At 42.9% G+C, this 23560-nt stretch overlaps 1 protein-coding gene across 5 annotated transcripts in view; it reads left to right on the top strand.

Annotated features, from left to right (window-relative positions):
• Positions 1-22799, top strand: part of LOC126532419 (A disintegrin and metalloproteinase with thrombospondin motifs like) — a 34768-nt gene extending 11969 nt beyond the window's left edge. The window contains exons 5-13 of one of the 5 annotated variants that reach the window (XR_008612618.1): positions 1808-1897; positions 2752-2864; positions 3490-3567; positions 7866-7921; positions 9277-9385; positions 12529-12682; positions 19883-20030; positions 22260-22385; positions 22478-22799. Coding sequence is in view for 1 of the 5 variants with exons in the window: in XM_055071021.1 (XP_054926996.1) it covers positions 6314-6402; positions 7866-7921; positions 9277-9385; positions 12524-12682; positions 19883-20030; positions 22260-22385; positions 22478-22570 (780 nt within the window). In the remaining 4 variants the exon portion in view is untranslated. Of the gene's footprint in view, positions 1-1807; positions 1898-2751; positions 2865-3489; positions 3568-6291; positions 6403-7865; positions 7922-9276; positions 9386-12523; positions 12683-19882; positions 20031-22259; positions 22386-22477 lie in introns of those variants that run through there. The other 4 variants (XR_011894654.1, XR_008612615.1, XM_055071021.1 and 1 more) reach the window with 4 other exon arrangements.
• The last annotated feature ends 761 nt before the right edge of the window (positions 22800-23560 follow it).

The raw sequence follows: 23560 nt of genomic DNA, 5'->3' as shown, positions 1-23560 counted from the left end.
AATGGAAGTTCCAATTGTCGCTGTGTTATTGCAACTCACTGATATTGGACTTCCAATGCCACCAAAGCTGCTGTGTCGCCTATCGTTCTGGTTCTTTGTCAAGCCCACGGTCATGCCTTCTATACCAGCTAAAGCTACTATTAAATTTTCTTTCACGCGCAGTAATTTCTTATACTTCTGTGCATTATTGCAGCTGCTAGTTTCCAATGCCGTTTTCTCATCGATGTCTTCCCCAACGAAGTGCTTCGAAGTGGTGCAATCTAATGGCATGCTTCCGTTTCTTTGGACCACTTTGCCCCGGAACTAGGCATTGAGGTTGTAATACTTGATAAGATTCCCTTAATTGTCTACGGTTTGCTTCACTACGAGAGCACTCTGGTGAAATTAACGGCAACCTTCAGTATTAGCCTCTGGTTCTCACGCGGTTCTTGCTTTGATGAACGCTTCCAGAGGTTGGCCTTCATCAAGCCAGTTATTTCATAGTTTATTTCCAGATTATATTCTCTGGTTCCCAATTGCGGAAAAGGGGCTTTCTCAAACCTTGAGGTCAATTTTTAAATAAATAGGATGTTACCATTCCGGTTGCTTCTCATTTTTGCGCAACTTTTCGTTCGTAAAAAGGAGTAGCGTGCGCCATCTTAAGGTTATATTCTCTGGTTCCCGACTGCTTAAAAAGAGCTTTGCCAAATATTGAGGGCGACGTTTATGCGAATATGATGTTACTGTTTCTGGTGCTTCCAATTTTTCCGTATTTTTCTTTCGTAAAAAGAATTAACGTGCGCCATTTAAAAGGGGCAACATCTACGAAGTACCATACAATAAAATAATGTACACGTTTAAGATTTAAACGAGAAAGAACAGTGAGGGCCTAGAACCTTTTCTTGGAAATAGCCGTCGAAAATTAAGCATTGCAGCACTAGTATGCGCAACCTTTATTTACGAAGTGTTTTTTTTTTTTTTCTGAGGACACGGGCACCCTGCTTTTTGTGTGCTCCGAGTTTCTCGCGCTAGAGTTCTACACACATAATGTCGGACGGTAACTTGAGGGAAAAAGTGGCTTTCGAAACGAATCATATTCTATGTATAAAGTGCAGATGGAAGGTACATTTTTATGGTAATGACATACCTGTCCCGATGGATTATACACCCGTGCACATCGCCTGCATCAAGCAGCAGTTCAGGGTTCGACAGTTGTGCCAAATTAAATGCTTCTGTCACACCATCACAGCATCGATGTCACGTCCATGTCATCGCATTCGCGATATCATGTGCAAACCGTCAGTACTTCAGCGAGGGGAAAACTGACAACGTTGCAGAGTAGATGTGAGAGAGAACGCTATCGTCCTCGTTATCCGGCAACGAACCATCTGAAGCGTGTATACCAATAGATTTACTCTATATGCTAAATTTATATATATATATATATATATATATATATATGTATATATATATATATATATATATATATATATATATATATATATATATATATATATATATATCCCGCAGACTATCTACGCTTCAGCGCCTAGTGGAGATTTTCCATCGGCGAAGAGAACAAGGTTTGTGACCCCTAGCGAGTTTCACCGGCGGCGGCGTCCGCTTCAATCAGATAGAATGACGTCAGCACCTGTAGAGGTTAATCTGTGAGCGCAGGTGCGTTTGGCTCGATACAGAAAAACATGTCCGGCTCGCAAAGAACGCTATACACTTAAGTGCTTGCAAATACACAAAACGGGCCACAACATTCCACTGCAGCAGCGTTATGCTTGGTAACGAAAATATTGACATTCTTTCTTCGTCACAGATCCTGATGGCCACGCAGAATCCGCGTTGTCTGAACATTTTATCCAGACAGCAAGGAAAGTTCCTGAGGCAAGGTCTGGAGGGTCAACTTGTAAGTTCAGTACAGTTAGCAAAACAATCAGCTCTCGTTTCACCATCGAATTCTATTGGCGTTTATAACTATAGGATGGTGAAAAAAAAAAGACGCGATTAAATGGCAGTAGACGAGTAACCTTTTCACCGTCGTAGCAGCAAAGCGAAATGCGGATTTATAGCTATAAGCGAAACCCCGAATACGGAACAGGGCACCTTCTCCCAGAAGCCGCGATTCGCAGTAAGGAATCGCGTCTAAGCACTTGTGCGGCTGGCACATGTGACTTTAAAGCCAAGCCCGATGTAAATAACTTTGCTATCTCGGAGTATATAGTGTAATAAGTTCACCGAAATTCCGCGCATTCCGTAAAACTTATCTAGCGGCAGCTAAAGAGGCTTGCCTATACATTCTTATTTTTATGCCATATCATCTAAAGTATTCCCTTTCCTCCGTGAATCGCTGACTTTGGGGCTAAAGTGACAAGAAGCGTGCCATTTTTCTTTATTATACCATCTGCGAAGAAACAAAGCGAGGCAGACGAGCGGGTATCGACGAAAGGACCGATACCCGCTCGTAAGGACCGACCAACCGACTGTCAAGGCAGACAGGCAGGCAGAGCCTCCAGCCTTTCTTTTCTTTCCTATAACCTATGTATATTAGTATATCCGCCGCAGTTTTTCAATACGAATTTTTTCAGGGTGCCTGTTCTTTACTTGGCTACTTGAGTATGTCAGGGAAATTTCTTTTATTTAAAAAGAGCTCCAATCGCGTTTTTGCCTACTAACAGTGAACAATATTATGCTGTAAGCTGGAAATAAAATATCTAAAGATCCAGCGTCATCTAATATTGAACACCAAAACTTTATTTACAGATCCTGTGAAAGCCACTTGTGAGACCCGCATTGCCGTAGACTCAAGCTATTTTACCTCATTTCGTAGGGAAGCACGGAAACTTGCCCAGTACATGGCCGTACTGGTAGCCTTTGTGAGTCAACACTTTTCCATTACCTTACAGTTACAGATTCAGACAGAAAATTCTACACTGCTCAAGAAACGCTTTTTTAAATAAATGCTGCAGCATGGGGCAGAGTGCAGAAATAGAAAGCAAAGATAAAAAAATAAAATGCAACAATAGCTGTATATTCAGGACCTAATGTGCCTTTATTTTTAAAGTTATCGTGTCTATTTGGGTGAACATAGCATATAAATGTATTCAAGCCACAAGATGAAGGCACCTTTTGCCGCACACTGGTGTGACACATTGTTGTTATTGGGAGACATTAAATTGAAAAGAATATACTTTATTACTATACAACTAATGATACCTGACATAAAATATTTTACATTTCATAAACACTACGGCGTTCCTCATAATCATATCGTGGTATTGGCAGGTAAAACTCCAGAATTTAATTAATCTTGTACATTTTCCTTGCGACAATATCACGCAGCACGGGCGTCCATAATGTGACACAATGTTGCACTCCTAGCCATCCTATCGGGTGAAATTTTCCAATAACTAGCAGCCATGTAGGACGCTAGGGACAAGTGGACGTGTTTCAACATTTAAGCAACGTCTTGACGTTTTAACATACAATTGTTAATTTCAGACAAACCTCAAGTTCCGTACTTTCCAAGAAAATATATTACATTTTCAGCTGAGAGTAACAGGAATTGTCATTTTTTCGGTAAGTGGTCAATATTAAAACGTATCATCCACGTTATGAAAGCATGACATGGGGCTTAATTTTAGATGCCCGTGCGCTCTTGACGTATCCTAGTTAGACGACACGTCCTAATAAATATTTACAGCCATTGAAGCCGGAAAACGGCTTTCAAATGAAACAATTTATGGATAAAACTGTCCTACAAACCTCTGCGCTAATGTACGTCCAGAACCGCTCCATTTCTAGATTATTTCCCCAAAGTTATGGCTACTGCTACATGCGAAGCTAAAGAAGGTCCTCGTTGTATACACAGACAAAAGAGCGTCAAATTAACGAGAAAAACACCTATGTTTATTCTTGGAGTCCTATCGAAAAGACTAGGAAAATATTATTTACTTCAGAATGCATCAATCTTTTCTAAAACGCTTAATTTTGTCGCGCTGCAACTTTTTAAACATAAGAAAGTGTCAGTAAGTGGAGCGCATTAAACAAAACAAAATAATGGTCAATCTCTCTGTTCTCGGCATTTGTGCATATTTCTCCATTTATTAGGCCTATAAATTTTCCTGAATCCACTTCATCATTCGCTAGAGAAGTTGGTGCGGCCTTTAGCCACAAAGACGTATCTTACAGCAAGCCGACGGTGTAGCGCATCACTATGCATCTTCTGACGTGGAACTTCCGCAATTTCGCGTGCCTCACGGCGTCTTCCTAAGGCTTCAGCTATCGATTTTCCTTGAGCGCTCCTTGCCGCAGAAAATTCGGTGTCGGTTTCGGCACTGGCGTCCGTATGCCGAGAAAATCGACCTGAACCACGCATCCCCTATCACGCAGGCCCACCGCGTGGCCCAGAGGGCTGATTTAATAAACCGCCGTGGCTGCACAGTGGCTATGGTGTTGGGCTACTGAGCACAAGGTCACGGGATCGAATCCCGGCCACGGCGCCCGCATTTCGATGGGGGCGAAATGCGAAAACACCCGTGTGCTTACATTTAGGTGCACGTTAAAGAACCCCAGGTGGTCGAAATTTCCAGAGCCCTCCACTACGGCGTACCTCATAATCAGAGTGTGGTTTCGGCACGTAAAGCCCCATAATATAATTACTGATCTAATAGAATCTCTCAAAGTAAAACGCGTCAAAAAATTCCTATAGTACGAATTACACACAACCTACACACATGATAGCTAACGTCAAATTGTAAGTAAAAAATACGAAAAAACATAATTCTGTTACGCGGAAACTCAAACACAGTCCGCTTTTCCAGCTGTCTTAGTAGGAGCGGCGCACCCCGCTCGGTTCCATGCAACGCCATCAACAAATAAAGAAAGAACCAAAAAACTCGCCTTTGTGCATTGCGTTCACCGCCAGGGTTTCCAGGAAAACATTACGGTTGCATAAGCTGCCGTCGCCGGGAAGCGCCCGAACTAGTCGGCGATCTTTGAATTCTATCGCGTTTCACTCTTGGAAAGCGAAGCTTAAGCGTCCCGCCAAATTTTTTGTTGACGTCGATTTGCATGCGTAGCATCCGCAGTGCATGCATGACTCAGCGGATCGATGTGCGTTGAAATTCGCCTGTGGTGCGGAGAGAAAATAAAGTGAAGCTAAAACAAAGAAGTCTACTTCTCACCGATACGGTCTTGTTTATGGCGCTTGAGATGGTGGCCACCCGCCGTGGTTGCTCAGTAGCTATGGTGTTGGGCTGCTGAGCACGAGGTCGCGGGATCGAATCCAGGCCGCGGCGGCCGCATTTCGATGGGGGCGAAATGCGAAAACACCCGTGTGCTTACATTTAGGTGCACGTTAAAGAACCCCAGGTGGTCGAAATTTCCGGAGTCCTTCGCTACGGCGTGCCTCATAATCAGAAAGTGGTTTGGGCACGTAAAACCCCATAATTTTTTTTTTTTTTTGAGATGGTGGCCCTCGGATGGGCTGTCACGTTTCGGACCGTGGTTGAGAGCTACAGCATTTCATCGCATTAGAATTCTGCGTCGCCATACGTAGCCTGTATTCAACGATCACTTGTGCGGGAGCTCACGTGCGAGAGATTAACGCGAGTAGGCCTGCACGTCTCCTGCACCATTCTTCCCTCGACAAACAGCAAACATCGTCTTCGTCCTTGTCACATCACTGTGTCAACGTCTCATAGTCTGAAATGCGTATTTGAATTTCGGTATAACCAGAGCATGGCGTGTAGTGCATCAAACATAGTTCGAAAAGGATGTTGCGACTTGTGCTGTGCATCTGCATAAACTACACTACAGAACATTACACTTTGCATAGAATAAAAATAAAGACGGTTGTGCGCATCCCATTTACTTGCACAGCATTTAGATAGCCGCTTCAAGAAAGCTTCCTTTGCAGAGTCCAGCAAGTTTGTTGGATATTTGCAGATTATTTCTCTTTTTGGTTGTACGCAGAGAGAGCAACGCAAATAAATCCAAAACCAAAAATATGGCGAGAAGTGCACGAGCAGAGGTAATAACAAAATGGCTTCGTTCGCATTCTAATTATGTAGTTTATTTTTAGAGATAATTGACATTCAGCCAGTCACGGCTTTCCGTCCATGCCTATATTCATCAATCTGTAGCATGCGATCTACTACAATCAGATCGTAAAAGCAGTAAATGGCGCAGCCGCAGTCTCCATCCTGCGGATGTTCAACTCCAAATTTCGTTTCTGCGTTGTTTGAGCAAGTACATTTCACTTTTATTGCAGCACTCCACGAGAGAAACATTTATCAGGACATCGGTCGAGGAACCGTCCGTCATGCTTAGTGAAACGCTGTTCGAACTCAACTCATATGTAAAGCGCGAGAGCATGTTTCAGGAGGACGACACCGTCGTGTTGTTTACTGGGTAAGACATTGACTGCAAATATCTGGTAGCGAAAATGCAACTTTAACTATTAAGCTAACGAAATCCAAACAATAGAGAAGTTCACAGAAAGTTGAGCTTTGGAGTAATCAACGGGTGTTTGAATAAGCAGTGTCGTTGGAGCCAACGCTTGGGCGAGGGGAATTGTCTTCGTCAGGGGGCAACTACATACTTTTTCCGCCCTGATCAACGCGGGTTCCTCCTTGAAAAGTGGCCCAGCGACATTCCTTGTTCGGCAACTGCAGATAATTCGATAGCAATATAATTGTCGGACACGAAGCGGAGCATTAGACTGAGATAAAAGATCCCCCGTGACAAATTTTGTATGTGATCAGCCTATATGTTCATTTACCTTGTTTTGCAATTTCATAAAACAACTTCCTCTCTTAACGGAGTTTTTCTTTTTTGTCCTTTCTCTATCTCTACCTTTTTTTTTTGTCACTTCGACTTCGTGTTGTCGTAAGTTTTGACGTCATAACACCTGTTAATATCTTTCAAAGAATACTATTTTCTACTTTTTACATTATCTTTTGCTATTGTGGCCTAAAATATGTACTAACACTTCAGTTAACAATGCTGCATTGCTTCGCCTTTCTTGTTACAGTGTTTCAAACTGTTTCCGCAATATTCATCGTATTCTTCAATACAGAGCTAGTGCAGGGGTATTCTGTAAGTTACCACCAAGTGAACTGTCCATTTCGGCTGCTGCTGAAGCGCTGATTGTCTATTGGGGTATCAGCGAGAAGGAAGGCAGGCGCCCCCAGCCAGTTTCCTTGTCGGTGGTACTGACTGCTTCAGCCAATCAGCAGAGCCGAAAGAGACAGTCCACGAGGTGGCCACTAGCAGAAGACCACAAATACCACGTAATGCGGAAGATTTGAGTTCGACTCCCACCTTCCAGTTGGCTTTTTTATTGTTGTTAAATTTTAGGAAAGTTTGGCATCATGGCTGATGTCGGTTACTCATGCTTGATTAGGCAAAGAGTACAACAACACATAATAACAAAAGAAAATATAAATGGAACACGGACCGTGCTAGCATAGTTTACAGAAAGTTCAAATTGGCACATTTTACGTCCCAACACACATGATTTTCACACCGAGTAATGTCAGTTGTCCTTTCTTGCACTTTCATTTGGATTTACCTTATCAATTTCATATTTCAATTACAACCAGAAATATTTTCCCTGTGCTTTCCTTGACTTGATTGTCTGTTGTTTTCATTGTGTCTAACAAATGCAGAGTCCTTTGGTACCCCTTCTTTTCTCCTTAGAAAATGTAATCGACGAAGATAGTACTTCCGAAGCTACTTCGCTTCGTGATTCGCCCATATGAACAAAGCAGAGCTAGTTAAAATGAATTAACATGTGAAATAAGTACGTTGCCACAAGTCGCCATGACTTCGCGCTTTGCATCTGTAGCGGCTGTTCGGCATTATTCTTTCAGGCTTGACTTGGCCACGAGTGACGGCAAAGGAAGACCTGTCGGCAAAAGTACAGTAGGTAAGTCAACAAAACCCTGACCGAAATATTGCGTACCTTGCTTGACCAGATACAGAGAGCCTGGATTTAGACGCGCCAGACAAATCGGTAAGCAGTTCCAATCATGTACAGCATGGGGGAAAAATGAGTACTTAAATAAATTAATGTGGCATTAATACTCGCGTACATTAAGAGTGGTCTACGCATGAAGACATGAATGTGGGCTTTTTTGAAATGGTAGTCCTTATCAATACCAGTGTTGTTGTTGAGCATGTTGGAAAGCATTGACAGCCTTAAGAATTTACGCTTTTCAGAGAGCAAGGGCCAGCGGAACGACTTGACTATATCTGATGAGCTTCTTCGGAAAAATCATTGTTCCCCGTCACAAACCGAGCTGTCCGTTTCTGAACCCACTCCAGCACATCAACATACGTGGTCGCGGAAGAATCCCCCATGCTGCAGGCTAACTCTAAGATCGGACGCACATTCTTGATATATAGCGTTTCATATAGGTATTTTTAAAAGGGCTCCGTGTGAAGCTACGTCAAAGAAATTTCTATAAACGGCTTGCCCTTGCTGTTGTGAATTCAGCGTGAGCTTTGCAGAACAAATTGTTCTTTAGAAGAACGCCATGTTACTTGTACCTTGTCACATTAGACAAGGACATGACCTGTGCAAAATAATCCTTAACAAACAGACGCTTTTTATTCGTGAACATAACTAAGATACATTTATATATATTGACTCGCGCTTCAACTACCACGCCATGCCATTACAGAGTTGATTTGTTCGTGCAGAGAGTTGAAAGAAGTGTCACTGATAGCTTCACGACATATGTAGCTATCATCCACGTATAATTCAACGTTAGTGAAAATACACTTAACGAGGTCATTGGTAAACGCATACAAAAGGCAGCGGTCTCATGACATATCCCTGCGGAGCGCAAGGCAATACTTGAACATATGATGACGACTGACTGTCAAGTGACACACGCTGTCGTCTTTCATGGGGATAAGCGTGAAGCCAGGCCCGAAGTTTATTGGAGATTTTAAAGCATGGAAAAAAAGCTTTTGCAAGAGTTAGTACATGCCAGACCGAATCGAACGCTTTGTGGTAATGCGAAAAGATGGAATCAAGTCTGGTTCCCACAATTATTCAAGTCAGCAATATCGCGGGTATATCGCACTGGTTACGTGTCGCACGAAAAGCCAGATCTGAAAGCATGCTGCATTGGAGAGAAGGAAATAATACCGTAAAGACGACTGATCAGACAGGTGTAGGTGACGTGCTGAAGTACTTTGCACAGGCTATCTTGATTCCCACAGATGACGTCACAGATGAAAGGAGGCAAATTGTTGACAAATCACATTTCGCAGGGCTGGCGACAGTCGGAACTGCTTGCGGCGATTACAAGGCGGCGATTGTGGAAGACGTGCCGCGCACGTTCAGCAGCGCGCACACTATGGCCCACGAGATTGGACACCTGTGAGTTGAGTCCTGCTCGGTGTTTTTGTTAACCTTCCGTACGTCAAAATTTTACGCAATCCAACTTTACGTCGCGGCACCATGCGTAAACTTTTAAACGCGCACACGATTTTTTCGACTGCAACTGTTCCGAAGCTTCTCGTCCTGTGCTTGTGCGTGTATTCCTCGATTGAGCTCTCCTGCTGCGGAAGCTCCCTGAACTTCGCGCGTGCGTGCGCGTGTGACTGTTATCTAGTGACATGGCCACATCATTTAGAAACGGATGTTATTTCTTCTTCTTTCTTATTTTTCATTGAAGAGCGGCGTAATTAAGGCAGAGAAACCTAAAGTTGCGGAAGCAGGCTAAGAATGATATTCACTGTAATGTAAGCTTGGCGGCACCTGTCACAGCCTCGTTTGAAAAGGGTTTCTTAAGATGTCGATCCATAAATTTTACGCGCCATTTCTTGCCGCAGCTGTGTAACTGTAGTTACGACATCCAAATCCAATTTTTGTCTTGACGCGACGACGCTTGTGCCCTTCCAAAGTGGAACAGTCGCGAAACATTTTGGAAGGGTCCGCGCGCTCTGCCCGATATCGGAGTCCGTACAAGGGCTCGAGGGATTCATGATGTACATGGACACGCACTGCTGCAAATGCTCGTGTTTTCTACCGCATTGCAACTCCACCGATAGCTCTACTTCGGCGCGGTGCCCAAAATATACGCAGCGTACGGGTCCAACTCCATTTAAAAACGAGGAGTGGCGTGGGCTTGTTCCGGGAGACGCCGCGAATCACGTGTAGTGCAGCCGCCCTTCATTGATGATAAAAAAAATGGACCGGAAAATCTCTGCGTCATGGTTGGGTGGGTGACATTTCAGCAAACATCACGTTGCTGCCCAAGTCTTTGTGTAGCGTCGGCCCCTTTTTGCTGGTGGTGGCAGCTTGTGCTTGACTTCACGTACTCGTTGAAGGCGCAGCAACACTGGGCCGATGCGACACTGACAAGACGCCGACGGCAACGAGTGACCGACTGTTCAGCAGGCTGCGTCTTTGAGAGGCCATTTTATCATACTAGGCAGGCAGTGACGCAACCGGTGAACGCTTCGTCGTAGTGCGGTCGGCTATCGTAGTGTTCCGGTGTATAGCTTTCCTGTATATGTGTGTCCCTGCGGAAGCATATACAGGGACACTAGGCTTTTTATGCTGTCCGCGCCAACAAAGTCAGCCTGCCGACTATAATTTGGCTGGTCCATGCGTTCCATTAGTCGATGAGCAGACCCACAGTGCCATAGCCACAACGCCTTCGCTTCTATATATATTGTTTCTACTCAAGATGAGTCGAAACAGGCTATTGAAGTTTAAATGTGCAAGCATGTGCATCTTGCAATGTTTCTGACATATTTCATATCAGTATTTGAAGCAAACAACGACTTGTTAGCCTACATGCCAATGTACACAACAATATCGCTGCTCTGGGTAAATTGATAGTCCGACACGAAAGGTTCCACGCGCTCTAAGGCTTCTTGAATATGCGAAACGTCTCGATAATTGGTAAAAATAATAGGAACATCATTATCGGCCACTCTGTTTGCACAAGCGCACTTGAGCAGTCGGTGTAGCCGGTGCGTGCTGCATAGTTTTCTGGAATTACATGCTGCCCTGGAGAAGCCATTACTAATTAATCGCGATCCAGAACACTCACAACTATCGCACATTCAACATCCGCACAAGCGCACAAATCACCAGGCGATTACCCTCGCACTCTTCCAAAACGTTTCCAGCAGTGTGCGGTAGCGGACAGATGAGAAAAATGCGGGGAAGCCAAGCGTCAGAACATACAATAGCTGTGCGGAGAAGACGTACGTCAGCCGAGGCGAGTCAGTCTAACCTCCCCTCAGAACGAACATGTGAGGGAGAGGGGCGAGCTTCCGCAAGAGGAACGTTTAGCCGAATTGATAGAATGCATTTGTTTGAATAGCCAGTGCTCAGACCTGCTTTGAGCGACAAAATTGTATTGCTTGCCATTGCATATACGTACTTCTTTCACCATTTGACCTCCTTCGTAAGTCTACAGATTGCCCTCCCATTCACTAGCGCCTAAAGGAGCCTCCTTCATGGTGGGGTGGATTCGCGCTGTATCTCTGTCCACAGAATATCTAAGGGCAAAGTAAAGCACGACTTCAATTATTGTTAGTCTGAGGAGTCTAACCCACGCCGCAGGGTCTCAGCGTAGTTGATTTCGAAGCGCTAACAACAATTTGAATTGTTTGATCACTTTATTTGTTTAGGCAGCTGTTACGGAAATTGAATTTATAACACATCTCTCGATAAGATTGTGAGTTGGAAACCAGCTCTTCATTTTGCCACATCTTTCTGTCTGTATCGATTCCTATCGCAAACTCGTTCACCAATTTGTTTTAGCGTAGTCCCGTTGTATTATACAGCTCTATAGGTTCGTAGTTTTAAATTGTTGCATTTAGTGCAGCCGGATCATCCAGATAACTGAAGACCTCGTACGGCGTAATGTAATTGTGAATTTAATTCTTGTTTTATCACTGTTTCAATGTGGCAGAAAAACTTGTTGAATGCTGGAACCTGCTTTACGATAAAGAAATCGCACTGCAGTTTGTGTCAGAAACCAAGCGTAATATGTGCTTCACGTTCTATAAATTTATCAAGCTGTACAATAATTAAAAGTGTGTTATTATAATTCCGAACCTGCAGGAAGAAATAGCGAAATTTTGGCATTTAATTGATGCAGTACATTTAAAGGTGAAATATAAACTTAGCACGTGTTAAATGGCTGCGCAAAAATGTGGGCTTTTAGTTTCTTGTTAGTAAATCGTGTACCCAGCTGCCTTCCGGGAATATGTCAGTCAGTTTTGGCATAAATGTTGTTTTGAGAGGCGGTGATCTATATGGACCAGCATTCTTAACACATTGCTTACGCTAAAGCCGTTCGTAAGAGCAGATTCCAGGTATTCGTGATGCCGGACATATCATCAACCAAGGTGGCCCGCGCATGGCAATCATCACTTACGAATGAAAAACGTTATTTTGAATTCAGCCTGTGAAGCTATCTTAGCGCAATTTTCTTTTCTTCATGTACGTCGTCCTGAAGCGACAATTTAGTTATTTATTTTTTGCCCTCTTCAGGGTAGGCTCGGCGCATGATGGCTCTGAGAATAAGCGCAGTTCGGTCGACCCGAGGACTTGTCCGGCGGCTGATAAAAAGATCATGACAACAAGGATGGGCCAGAAGATGTGGCAGGTGTTCTCCTACTGCAGCACCGTACAAGTAGCAGAGTTTGTCATGTGAGTGGCTTATGCGAAATTGGTTGAGAAGGTAAGAAATGAACTAACTAAAGCTGCAGGACCGTGGTACGGCGTTAACTCGTTTGACCAGTCTTCAACTGTTTATCTAACTGAGCGCCGTTACGCACTGAGGTGGGAAACACAAGGAACTCGCACGTTTGGCTAGTGTCGCCACTGGAAGGGTGAGTCACGGCGTACGAGCTTCGTTGTGTTGATCGCTCCCTCGGAAATTTGGTTGTAACTGAGTACTCGAAACAGGTACATATAGTCGCTCTCATTAGGGACGGTTCGTGTGGTGTAATTCTACAAGTGGTTCAGTGGTGTCCTCTGCACTGCGACATGGGGTCTTGGTGTTCAAAATGGTAAAAAAGGTTCAACGAACGGAACACTGCAGTTCAAACACATGACTTTTACTTGCGATTTTTCTTGCGCTAAGTATTGTAAGACGCAGTGAGGACGAAACAAACCCTGGATATGCAGTGGACACGAGGTGACACAGGGGAGCGCCAACAACCAACCGGTTTATTGTCAGATAATACCACATTTTCTAAAGCCCATAACGACGCGTTGTGACTGCGTGAACAATGGTTATAGAAGAGCTTATCATATCGCGTTCGCACGTATCTGTTTGTTATTACTCCATCACTGCGTTCTGTGTGTGCAAGCATTCCTTGCGTAAGTGATTTTAGCTTTAGTAAGCATGCCTGAAGGCGCGCTCACACGGATGTCTTTTTATTGTTCTGTTTATAAAGCTTCTCACATTTCTCTGGTTATTTTATCTTTTTTTTTAGTCGTGACTGTCGTCTTGTCAATGTAAGCTGTGCATTGACATTGACATTTGCTTTGTAAACCAACAGCCGGCACGTATCCGGCAGCCCAAGTTGACTCTCCTACCATGAAGGGCCAGAAACACAGTGGGAAAGAAACAAACATGGGGGAAAGAGCGAAAGAAAGCTATCGTTTAAGAAAGAAAGAAAACGGGTGCACATCCGTCAAACCCCACTAGAAATTGTAATAAAACTCGACCAGCATAGCCAACAAAATACCTGCTGAATTGGCAGCCTAACACTAGATGGAACATGATTTGTAAACAAACGCTGCGTCAAAACCGAAAAAAAAAAACGTAAACTGAATTCTGAAATACGAATTTAAATAGTCGCAGCTTCGCCTGAAAGGCGAAGCTTCGATTGCGGTAGCAAATTAGTAGACAGCTAGACGAAATAAAGATAGCAGTTTAATCGGCCCTATAAACTTGGAAACATTCACTTATAATTTAATTAACAAGCATGGTGTCAGCTCGCACAAGTAAACATGAACACATCACGCTCGATGAGCGTGGACACTCGCTGTCGAAACGATGATGTGCGCAAGCGCGGCAGCAGCAGCGAGCGAAGTGACTTTCGTGCTGTCTATCGCTTCAGCGGAAGGGCGGCGAGAACACAGCGCGCACAAGGGTATGTCTTCTGCAGATCTCTTTCAAGATAAGACGCGCGCACGTGCGCGACCATGCAAAGTACGGACGTGTCGAGTATGACCGTGCAAAGTACGGACATATACTTCTATGAAGATGCTTTCATTGTCATTTACTGAAACAGAAGACATGTTCATGCAGTTGTCGTTCGACTACTTTGTATGAAATGCCCAAATTATTCCGGTCTTTGTCGTTTCTCGGAAACACACTAAAGGATTCATTCATAAAATGCAAAGCGTCATTTGCTGTGATTATCGAGGTGCCCAACTAAGTTCATTCTTATCCCCTGCTTGTGTGCGCTTGCCCTGTTTATGAAGCACTGCCAAGCGCGTCCTATGTGAATTTTTGTTACGACTTATGCGAACACAACAAAAGACATCAACAGTAAAACCAGTGAAACTGAAACAGTCAACTGCGTACATTCCGAGTTCAAAGTGTTCCGAGTTGAAATTGTGGTTCACATGTTCTTACTATCACATGTTCATCATCATGTATCACATGTTCATCACATGTTCGTACTATCACATAGCATCACATGTTCTTACTACGAGGGTGGTTCTCATGTTGTATCCCGAACTCATGGATTCTCTCGTTCACTCTCCCCTCCCAACGTGTAGAGTTTCAAACTCTATAGATCACACAGGAGCAGTCCAGGCAGCCACAACGAACGAGCGGCCTCTAACGAAGTATGTATTTTGTGGAGAACGTCCGTCGCCGTTTCACATCGAGCACCTACGCCTAGTCACTCTGCCAGGTCACGCAGCGAGAGGGGAACCATCCAACTGACCATTGGAAAGAACTCGCCGTATCAACAAATGCTTCTGCACAACATTATGAGCCCTGACGTCACCAGCCGAGTACTCAAATGGTTCCTTGACTGAGAGCGGCATCACACAGGAGCAGTCCAGGCAGCCACAACGAACGAACGGCCTCTAACGAAGTACTTATTTTGTGCAGAGTGCCCGTCGCCGTTTCACATCGAGCACCTACGCCTAGTCACTCTGCCAGTTCACGCAGCGACAGGGGGACCCTCCAAATGAACATTGTAAAGAACCTGCCGTGTCAACAAATGCTTCTGCACATCATCATGAGCCTTGACGTCACCAGCCGGGTATTCAAATGGTTCCTTGACTGAGAGCGGCATCACACAGGAGCAGTCCAGGCAGCCACAACGAACGAACGGCCTCTAACGAAGTACTTATTTTGTGCAGGTACGTTCTATTCATATAAAAAAATTACGTGGTTTTACGTGCTAAAACCACTTTCTGATTATGAGGCACGCCGTAGTAAAAGACTCCAGTAATTTTGAGCAGCTGGGGTTCTTTAACGTGCACCTAAATCTAACTGCAGGGTGTTTTCGCATTTCGGCGCCATCGAAATGCGGCCGCTGTGGCCGGGATTCGATCCCGCGACCTCGTGCTCAGCAGCCCAACACCATAGCCACTGAGCAACCACGGCGGGTTCTCTTCATATCATTACTTAAGTAATCATTACTTAGGCTGCCGGACTGCTCCCTACTGTGTGCGCAATATGAGTGAAAAGGCTCCTATGACCGTTAAAGAAATTCCCAAGACTTTGGTAGACTTGACTAGCAGACTCGATAAATATGATGAAATGAAACACGACCTAAGCAGCTTGATAAGGAGTGAGCTGGACCCTGTAAACCAAGTAATGAACCTCATCAATGAAAGCTTTGAGGCATTTCGAGCAGAAATACAAACACTAAAGAACGAAATAACCAAAGTTAAGGATGACGATAGGGAAATAAAAAAACAACTTGCGTCTTGCAAAGGAACTCGGAGACATTAAGAAAGAGTTAACTGACATGCAGCGATACAGTCGTAAAACCAACCTGGAAATAAAAGGAATACCTTTAGCTTGAGACAATGAAAGCAATTTCAACCTACATTGGCACTGAGATTGCCGAGTCTGACATCGAAGTAATTCATCGAGTCCCGTCGAAGGACAAAGAGAAACCCAACATCATAGTAAAATTCCACTCTCGCAAAGTGAGGGACCGAATTCTGAGAGTGGCAAAAAAGCAGGGGCTCAACACGTCCACCTTGGTATTCAAGGTTAGTTCGCCAGTGTTCACGAATGAACACGTTTGTCCAGCGAATAAGATACTTTTGACAAAAGCATTGAACGTAAAACGCGAAAAAAATGGGAAGTTCGCCTGGCTGTCAGACGGCAAAGTGTTGATGCGCAAGACAGAAAATTCGAACGTTCTGCACGTGACATGCGCAGAGGACTTCGATAGAGTACAGTAACCGATCGAGATGATTAATAACGCAGATGTTCAAAGGGCGTGGCGCAAACATAAAAACATATCAATGGTCCATTGCAATATCCGCAACATAAACGAAATTTCGACCAGCTACTAATCTATTGTCACAACATTAATTTCAATATGATATAATCGCAATAACAGAAACATGGCTAAAGGAAGATGAGTACGTAAATATAGCTGGATATGTGATGTTGCCACAGCCGAGAGCGCATGCGACACGTGGCGGTGGAATAGCGATGTTTATCAGGAACGAGCGTCTAAATGATATCTCGAGCACTCAATAATCTGCGAAAACGCTGTTTGCGACAATGAATGTGGTGTCATAGCTGGTGTAGTATATCACCCCCCAAGCTCAAGCGTAGATGACTTCATATCCGTCATGGAAAGCTGAATTAATGTGTAACCCCGCCGCGGTGCGACGGTCGCGCCATCTCTCGCACTGCGCTTGTACCACTCCGAGCGCCGCGGGCGCCAGGCCACGCGAGCCGTGCGGGAAAACAGCATATCAGGGGATGCGTGAGAGTCGCGCATCCCCACACTGTATAACAATGACGTGCAAGTAGAATGTAATAACATTATTTGCAGTATCACGAATGCAACAAAGCAGTCATCATATACGTGCACACGACGTAGATATATGATCCCGCCATATGTCCTTCAATAACCCAACCTATTCTAGCACTACTGAAGAAAAAAGATTACTATTACAATAAGCTGAAGTTAAACAAAGCAAATAAATATTACAAGGCTCAATTTGAGTACTTCAGAAATCAGTCAGTTAGGCTAATGCGTAAATCTAAAAGGGCATATTATGCGCTTCTCGTTGCCCGTTGCGACACAAAACAAAAATGCAAATAGCCAGAGAAGTGACAGGGCTCGATAACAAAAAAAAAGAAAGAAAACATTCTCCCTGACAACGTCACAACTAGCCTTACAAATAATTTTAATGATTACTTGGCCATGGTTGGCGAAAACATTACGAAACAATTTAGTACTACACGGCCCACCACTTATGTTGAAAAAAGTGAAAACAGATTTAGCTTTCAGGTCCCACCAGAAGAGCTGGTGATGTCTGCTATAAAAAAATCTGCAGTGGTACAAAGCCACAGGAATTGATATACAAGCTAGGGTACTAAAACACAATCCAGATATTTTGAGTGCTCCACTTTGTCACTTATTTAACCATTCATTAAATGCGAATTCCTATCCAGATGTATGAAAAATACCCAAAGTTGTACCAATATACAAAACGGGCTGCTATAATATTCCCAGCAGCTACAGACCGATATACGTATTGAGTACAGTAAACAATATCTTTGAAACAATAATCGCTCAACAGCTGAAGGACTTCCTCAGCAAGAATAACATAATTTGCCCGGAACAACATGGTTTCGTCCGAGGGAAATGCGCATCAACAGCTGTGCTTACTTTACCTCAAATACTGAACTCAGCCCTCAACCATCAAAAGATTGTAATTGGAATTTTTATCGACATAAAAAAGGCGTTTGATACCATTTGTCATTCGGCACTACTGAAAAAAAAACTGAAGTGGATAGTGGTAATACTGATGGTATTATCGATGACGCTCATGACTTCTTTCCCAGTTATCTCACATCGCGAAAACAGAAAATACTAATTGGTGGTTTTTTATCCGAATCTAGGAATGTAACGTGTGGTGTACCGCAAGGATCCGTATTGGGCCCCATTTTATTCGCTCTATACGTTAATGATTTCCCGCGAATTCTACAATCATCTAAAGCATTAATGTATGCGAACGATACTGTAATTTTATTCACAGGTAGTTCACTGGAAACTTTACAATATACTGTATCCAATGGACTACTAGCTGTTTCAATGTGGTTTCGTGAAAATGAACTATTACTAAATGCCGATAAAACAAAATACGTTATTTTCCATTCACGAATGAAAACTCTGAACTACGTTTCAATTAGCATATCATTAAACAATTGAACCATTGAATTTGTTCCGACTATTAAGTATCTAGGCATTATATTTGACAGTAACCTTAACTGGACAGACCAAATCAATACCGTTTGCAAAAAGTTGTCATTGAACTGTTACACTCTCATTTGAGCACGTCAATACTTTCATTTGACGTTACTACGAACATTATATTTTAGCCTATTTCACTGCCACCTTAGCTATTGTTGCTAGTCGTGGGGCCAAACGTGCATAACATACCTTATTCCGTTATTCCGATAACAAAAACAAACTGTTCGTGCGATGACTTTCTCCTCGGTGCGTCATCCCTCTAATCCTCTATTTCAGAGGCTGGGTTTACTGCCGTGTACTGACATACGGCACTACAAGCTTTCCTGCTTAGTAAATAAAATAATAAGCACAAACACACCTCTGCCGCGAACCATTTTCACGTTTCCGTGGTTAAACACACGGCATGCTTGCAACGGTAATCTTAATCTCCCTTTATGTTCGAATGTGTTCGGCGAAATATTAATTCAATTCTCTGGTGTTAAACTGTGGAACAATTTGCCTCTTGAAATAAAACTCGCAAGAAATTTTCACATTACATGCTAATTCCACTTACCTTACCAAGCACGTTCTTGAGTTTTGTTCTTGTTTTGTTCGTTTTTAGCGCAGTTCTGTGATTATATATAGTATTTACCGCTTATGTATGATTCTTTCGCGATTTTGTTTGTATAAGACTGTAATTATTGCAATACATTTTTGTATTGGACCCATCACTAGCCGCTTTAGGTTATGGGACCAAATATCTTTGTACGCACTTTTCATATTATTGTGCAATAAAATTCTCTTTTGATTTGATTTGATGATTTGAAACTGTACACAGTACCTAGTTAATCTCTATGGCTTATGTTCCTTCGCTCTTTCTTCTCCTCTCTAAGCGTAAAATTTGCACAAGTGACAAGCCATAACTCACAATTATGCTGCTTTTTCACACAAACCGATGGGAATGTAGGATATTTTAAAAGTGCTGTGCTCTTTTGTAATTTGTATTTGTGTCGTCGGTCAACAGCATATCCTGGTGGGACTCAGGGCAGTGAGTGGTCTACTGTGATTCTTGTGAAACATCTTCAATAGCTGGCTATTCTGGTAACGAGCTATTGGGGTGAGACCATCCGTTGTGCAACTTACCACCTATACCGTCGCTTACGCACTTATAAGACTTTCTTATGATAGTGAAGTGGTCAGAGAAATAACCAGTACTTCTCTTTAACAAAAGTATTAGTTCGACTTGGCGGTTGTGTTATTCTCGCACGATATTTGAGAGAGAAGCAGGTACTTATACTCGTAACACTTCGTGACGCTACTCACAGAGTGGCTTCGCAGCTTGTCGAGCTATTTTACAGTGTTCTGCACATTGCGCATAATTTAGCCATATTTTCCGCCCCTGTTAAGCTACTTTTCAACAGCATTGTCTTTCTTTTTAAAAAACCAGGAGCGACAAGGGACAGTGTTTGACAAATACTACTACTTCGAAAGTGAGCGAAAAGTTGACTTTTGCTGATGTTAACGAAACCCGACCTTCACTGGACGAGTTTTGCCAACGCCACTATGCAGAACATAGAGGGACAAGTTACACAAAAGTAAGCTTGACTGGACACCCCTGTACTATTGTACACACCAAAGTCTAAGGCAAACAACAGTTATTTTAAAGGGCCCTTTCACATAAGAAAGACGCGCACAACTTGTGGCATTAAAATAACGTCTTCCCAGGCTTTCAGTATGGTTTGAGTTCATGGTTGCGGCTTCAATGTTAATGTTATAGTCGCATTTTGAACATTTGCAACCGCGAAAGAGGCAAGCTCCTGTAATTGTGCAGATTTATGGCACATTTTTCTTTGTTATTTCGAACAGTGTTTTTAAAGAACGTCTGTAACAGTTGTACTGCCTTCTTATGTGAACTTCTGAACGATGTGGCAGCTATCTTTATAGAACACACGATGTTTGTTAGCATACTAAGGTGTCATAACTTTATATTTATTTGCTTAGCGATGCGTGTTATAAGTGCAAAATACAATACGAGAATTAGTCAAGTCATGTCTGCTTGTATAGAAGAAATTCTAAGACGACAGCGCTACTATCGAGATATCTGTCCCTAAAATCAGCTACGGAGTGCGTTGGCGTTCTAGTTAAAATCCCGAACTGCTACATTGAGGATTTTCGGAAACTGCTACCTGGAACACCAGCGCACTTCGTTGAACGTTGTAAGGGTTGATTACACAGAAGTTGGTGCCGGTCTTAGGGTTCCTGCTCAGCATATCTTTATATGACTTCTTTACTGTTTGATTTCAGTTTCACAATTACATCAACCCTGCAGGGAATAATTGAGCAGCTCATTAGGCAAGTTTTTTAGTTAGCTACCTGACACTGCTATTTGTCATGCAAGTATATAGTGTCCGTCTCTTAAAGTAGACGCCCTAAATGGATCTATTTGAGCTATATGCTGTATGCAATTCGACTTTTTAAAAAAACGAAGTATGTGCGAAAAAAAGGTAAACAGAAAAGAAGAAAGAAACAGCTTGACGATCTAGAATTGCATGTTTTATGAACTACAGAACAATCGTGTCGAGCGCACTTTGTCCGCGCAGCTTATAATTTTGGGCCTCAGCAAAATAATTTTCAAGGGTGGACAATGTAAAAAGAATGTATGAAATAAAAAAAGCGCAATGTATATTGTGAAAACGCAAGCAGGTAAAGTAACTAAGTTCTTACTGTTTCTCTAAATAAGGGCAACATCTCTGCTTATCCGCCGCTGTAGCTATGTCGTTGCGCTGCTAAGCTCAAGGTCACTTGTTCAACTCCTGCCACGGCCGCCGTATTTTGATAAGAGTGAAACACACAAAAAAAGTTCATGTATTAAAATTTAGGTGTACATTAGAGAACCCCCGGTGGTTAAAATTATGCCGGAGTTCCTCACTACTGTGTGCCTCATAATCAGATACTGGTTTTTCGCAGATAAAAACCTACAAATTTCATAATAAATAACATCTCTACTTCTCCTTGTTGGAGCGTTTTATCGAAGCAACAAAAAAGGAACCGCCTTTCTTCAAACGCTGACAACATACATGCACCCATGGATCCCCGAAGGCGACCTTACAATACTAAAGCAGCATTTGCGCTTTATGTACCACAAAATGAGCTTTGCCACGTGAGTGCGTTGTTGGTCGAAATGTTTCTTCTGAACTCCCGTGATTCTAAGCGTCTTGAAAATTATGCGATGTTGTTTGGCCAAATTCCACTTCTGCAAAGTTTCACTCCGATATGTGTTTTCGTCAGTCTATATTGTTCAACGTCGCTCGAATGCAAGAAGCGTTGCAGACTCATAAAACGGAACAAATGAACGTTGATGAGCTTTTGAGGCTGACGCTGTCACAAAACGTGAATCGAGGTGTGAAAGATCTACAGAACAGACATGATTGAGCTCTTAACTTCCCAAGCTTTAAAACGACCAATAATTAGGCACGCCGACTACGTTTGATGTTACGGGAGCGTAGTGGCTGAATCTGTACACGATATTGAACAATACCACAGCATTGTGCTATTTATGTACTTTCGGTGATTGCAGCCAACAAGCTGTAGGAATACTACAATGAGCTGCATTTTTATGTATATTAGTCAGAGCCATAAACATGCCTTGAATTAGTCCTTCATTGTATCACTGAGTGCATTACAACATTGCTTGGTGCTCTATCGCCATGATTGGCAATTGGCCAATAAAACACACCCCATATCATCATACATGTGCCTTGAAATATGACAGTGTTTATTCACGCTAACATTACTCCTTATACAAAACTATGAATTTTTTTCAGCCTTATGACAAAAGACTGACTCTAGATAAGTGCATCATCACATGCAAAGTGCCTGAAAAACCAGGCCTACTAATAATCAACGACGCACCTGATGGCACGAGATGTAACGATACCAGACCGCGCGCGGTAAGGTTCGAAGCATAGTGTTAATGAATGTTTTGTTTTGCTAAATATGGAAGCAACATTATAAGCATTGCATTTGTCGCATATTTTTGCAGATCTGCATCAACGGTAGATGCACACGTGTTAAAGATAATCGTGTCGAGACATTCGGAAACGATGTTAAGGATTCGACGATTCAGCTGAATTAGAGGACGTGCAGACATGGCCACAGATGTCATATCTCGATAACTAAGCAAACTGACAGCACTTCCGTGTTCTCCAAAACTGAAAAAAATGTAAGAAGAACGTTCAAATCTAAACCAGTGCCAGTTTCTAACGAGCTTAGTAAATGTGAACAAGAAAGCTGACCATGGAAAGAAAATGATAAAGCTGCACATGGCAGCATTTCTCAATAAATTCTGCCTTTGCACAACTTGCCTTCTGCTTTTTTTTTTGCTGTCATTACCCTAGGCAAGCCCCCCCCCCCCCCCCCCCATACAAATGTAAACTGGTGTAGTGGTGAGGAATCTCTAAAGTGAGAAGCATTTTTGACAAAAAGCTATTTCATTCGCATTCTGGAATTCCTGATTTTTTCCATGTAACTGTACTTCTAAATGGCCTGTAAGAGCGTTATCTTAGGCGCCACAGCTGACTCACAACGAAAACCAGAGGAATCCAAACGGCCCCCTATTTCTTAGCTCAAGGTGTGTACCATTGTACTTATTAGGGATCCGGTTTCTGACCGGCCTTTTTACATGTTTTTCACAACTTCGGCCGTAGCGAAAAAATAGGTGTCGAAATGCGATATAAGAAATGTACTGTATTTATTTAGAAGAGCTGCATTCTCAAGTGAATAATGTAAATCTTCTGCTTCTTTTCGGCTTCTTTTCTTAGGCCATTACACTTATATTTATTTTGACTATCTCGCAGAGATTTCATTGCTTCTTAGCCTCAATTTGCTCTGCCGTTAAAAAAAACAAGAACAAAAAAAAGTAGCTTTCATGCAAAGGCTCCCATTGTAGTTTAATGCTATGATATGCGGGCTGAAAGTGATTATATGGGCCAAAAGCATGATAGCCTGCCGTCTGTTGCATAATTTCCTGTGATGCACGTACACGGGACTACCTGCGTTATCTTGCACTAAATGATACAGCTGTCATAAGTCGCAGTAGAGCTCTATGTCACATGTTCCACCGTAA

This window comes from Dermacentor andersoni, chromosome 5, assembly GCF_023375885.2.
Source record: "Dermacentor andersoni chromosome 5, qqDerAnde1_hic_scaffold, whole genome shotgun sequence".
NCBI lineage: Eukaryota > Metazoa > Arthropoda > Arachnida > Ixodida > Ixodidae > Dermacentor > Dermacentor andersoni.
Note: the sequence above shows the minus strand (reverse complement) of the source record. Positions and strands in the feature narration are given on the sequence as shown.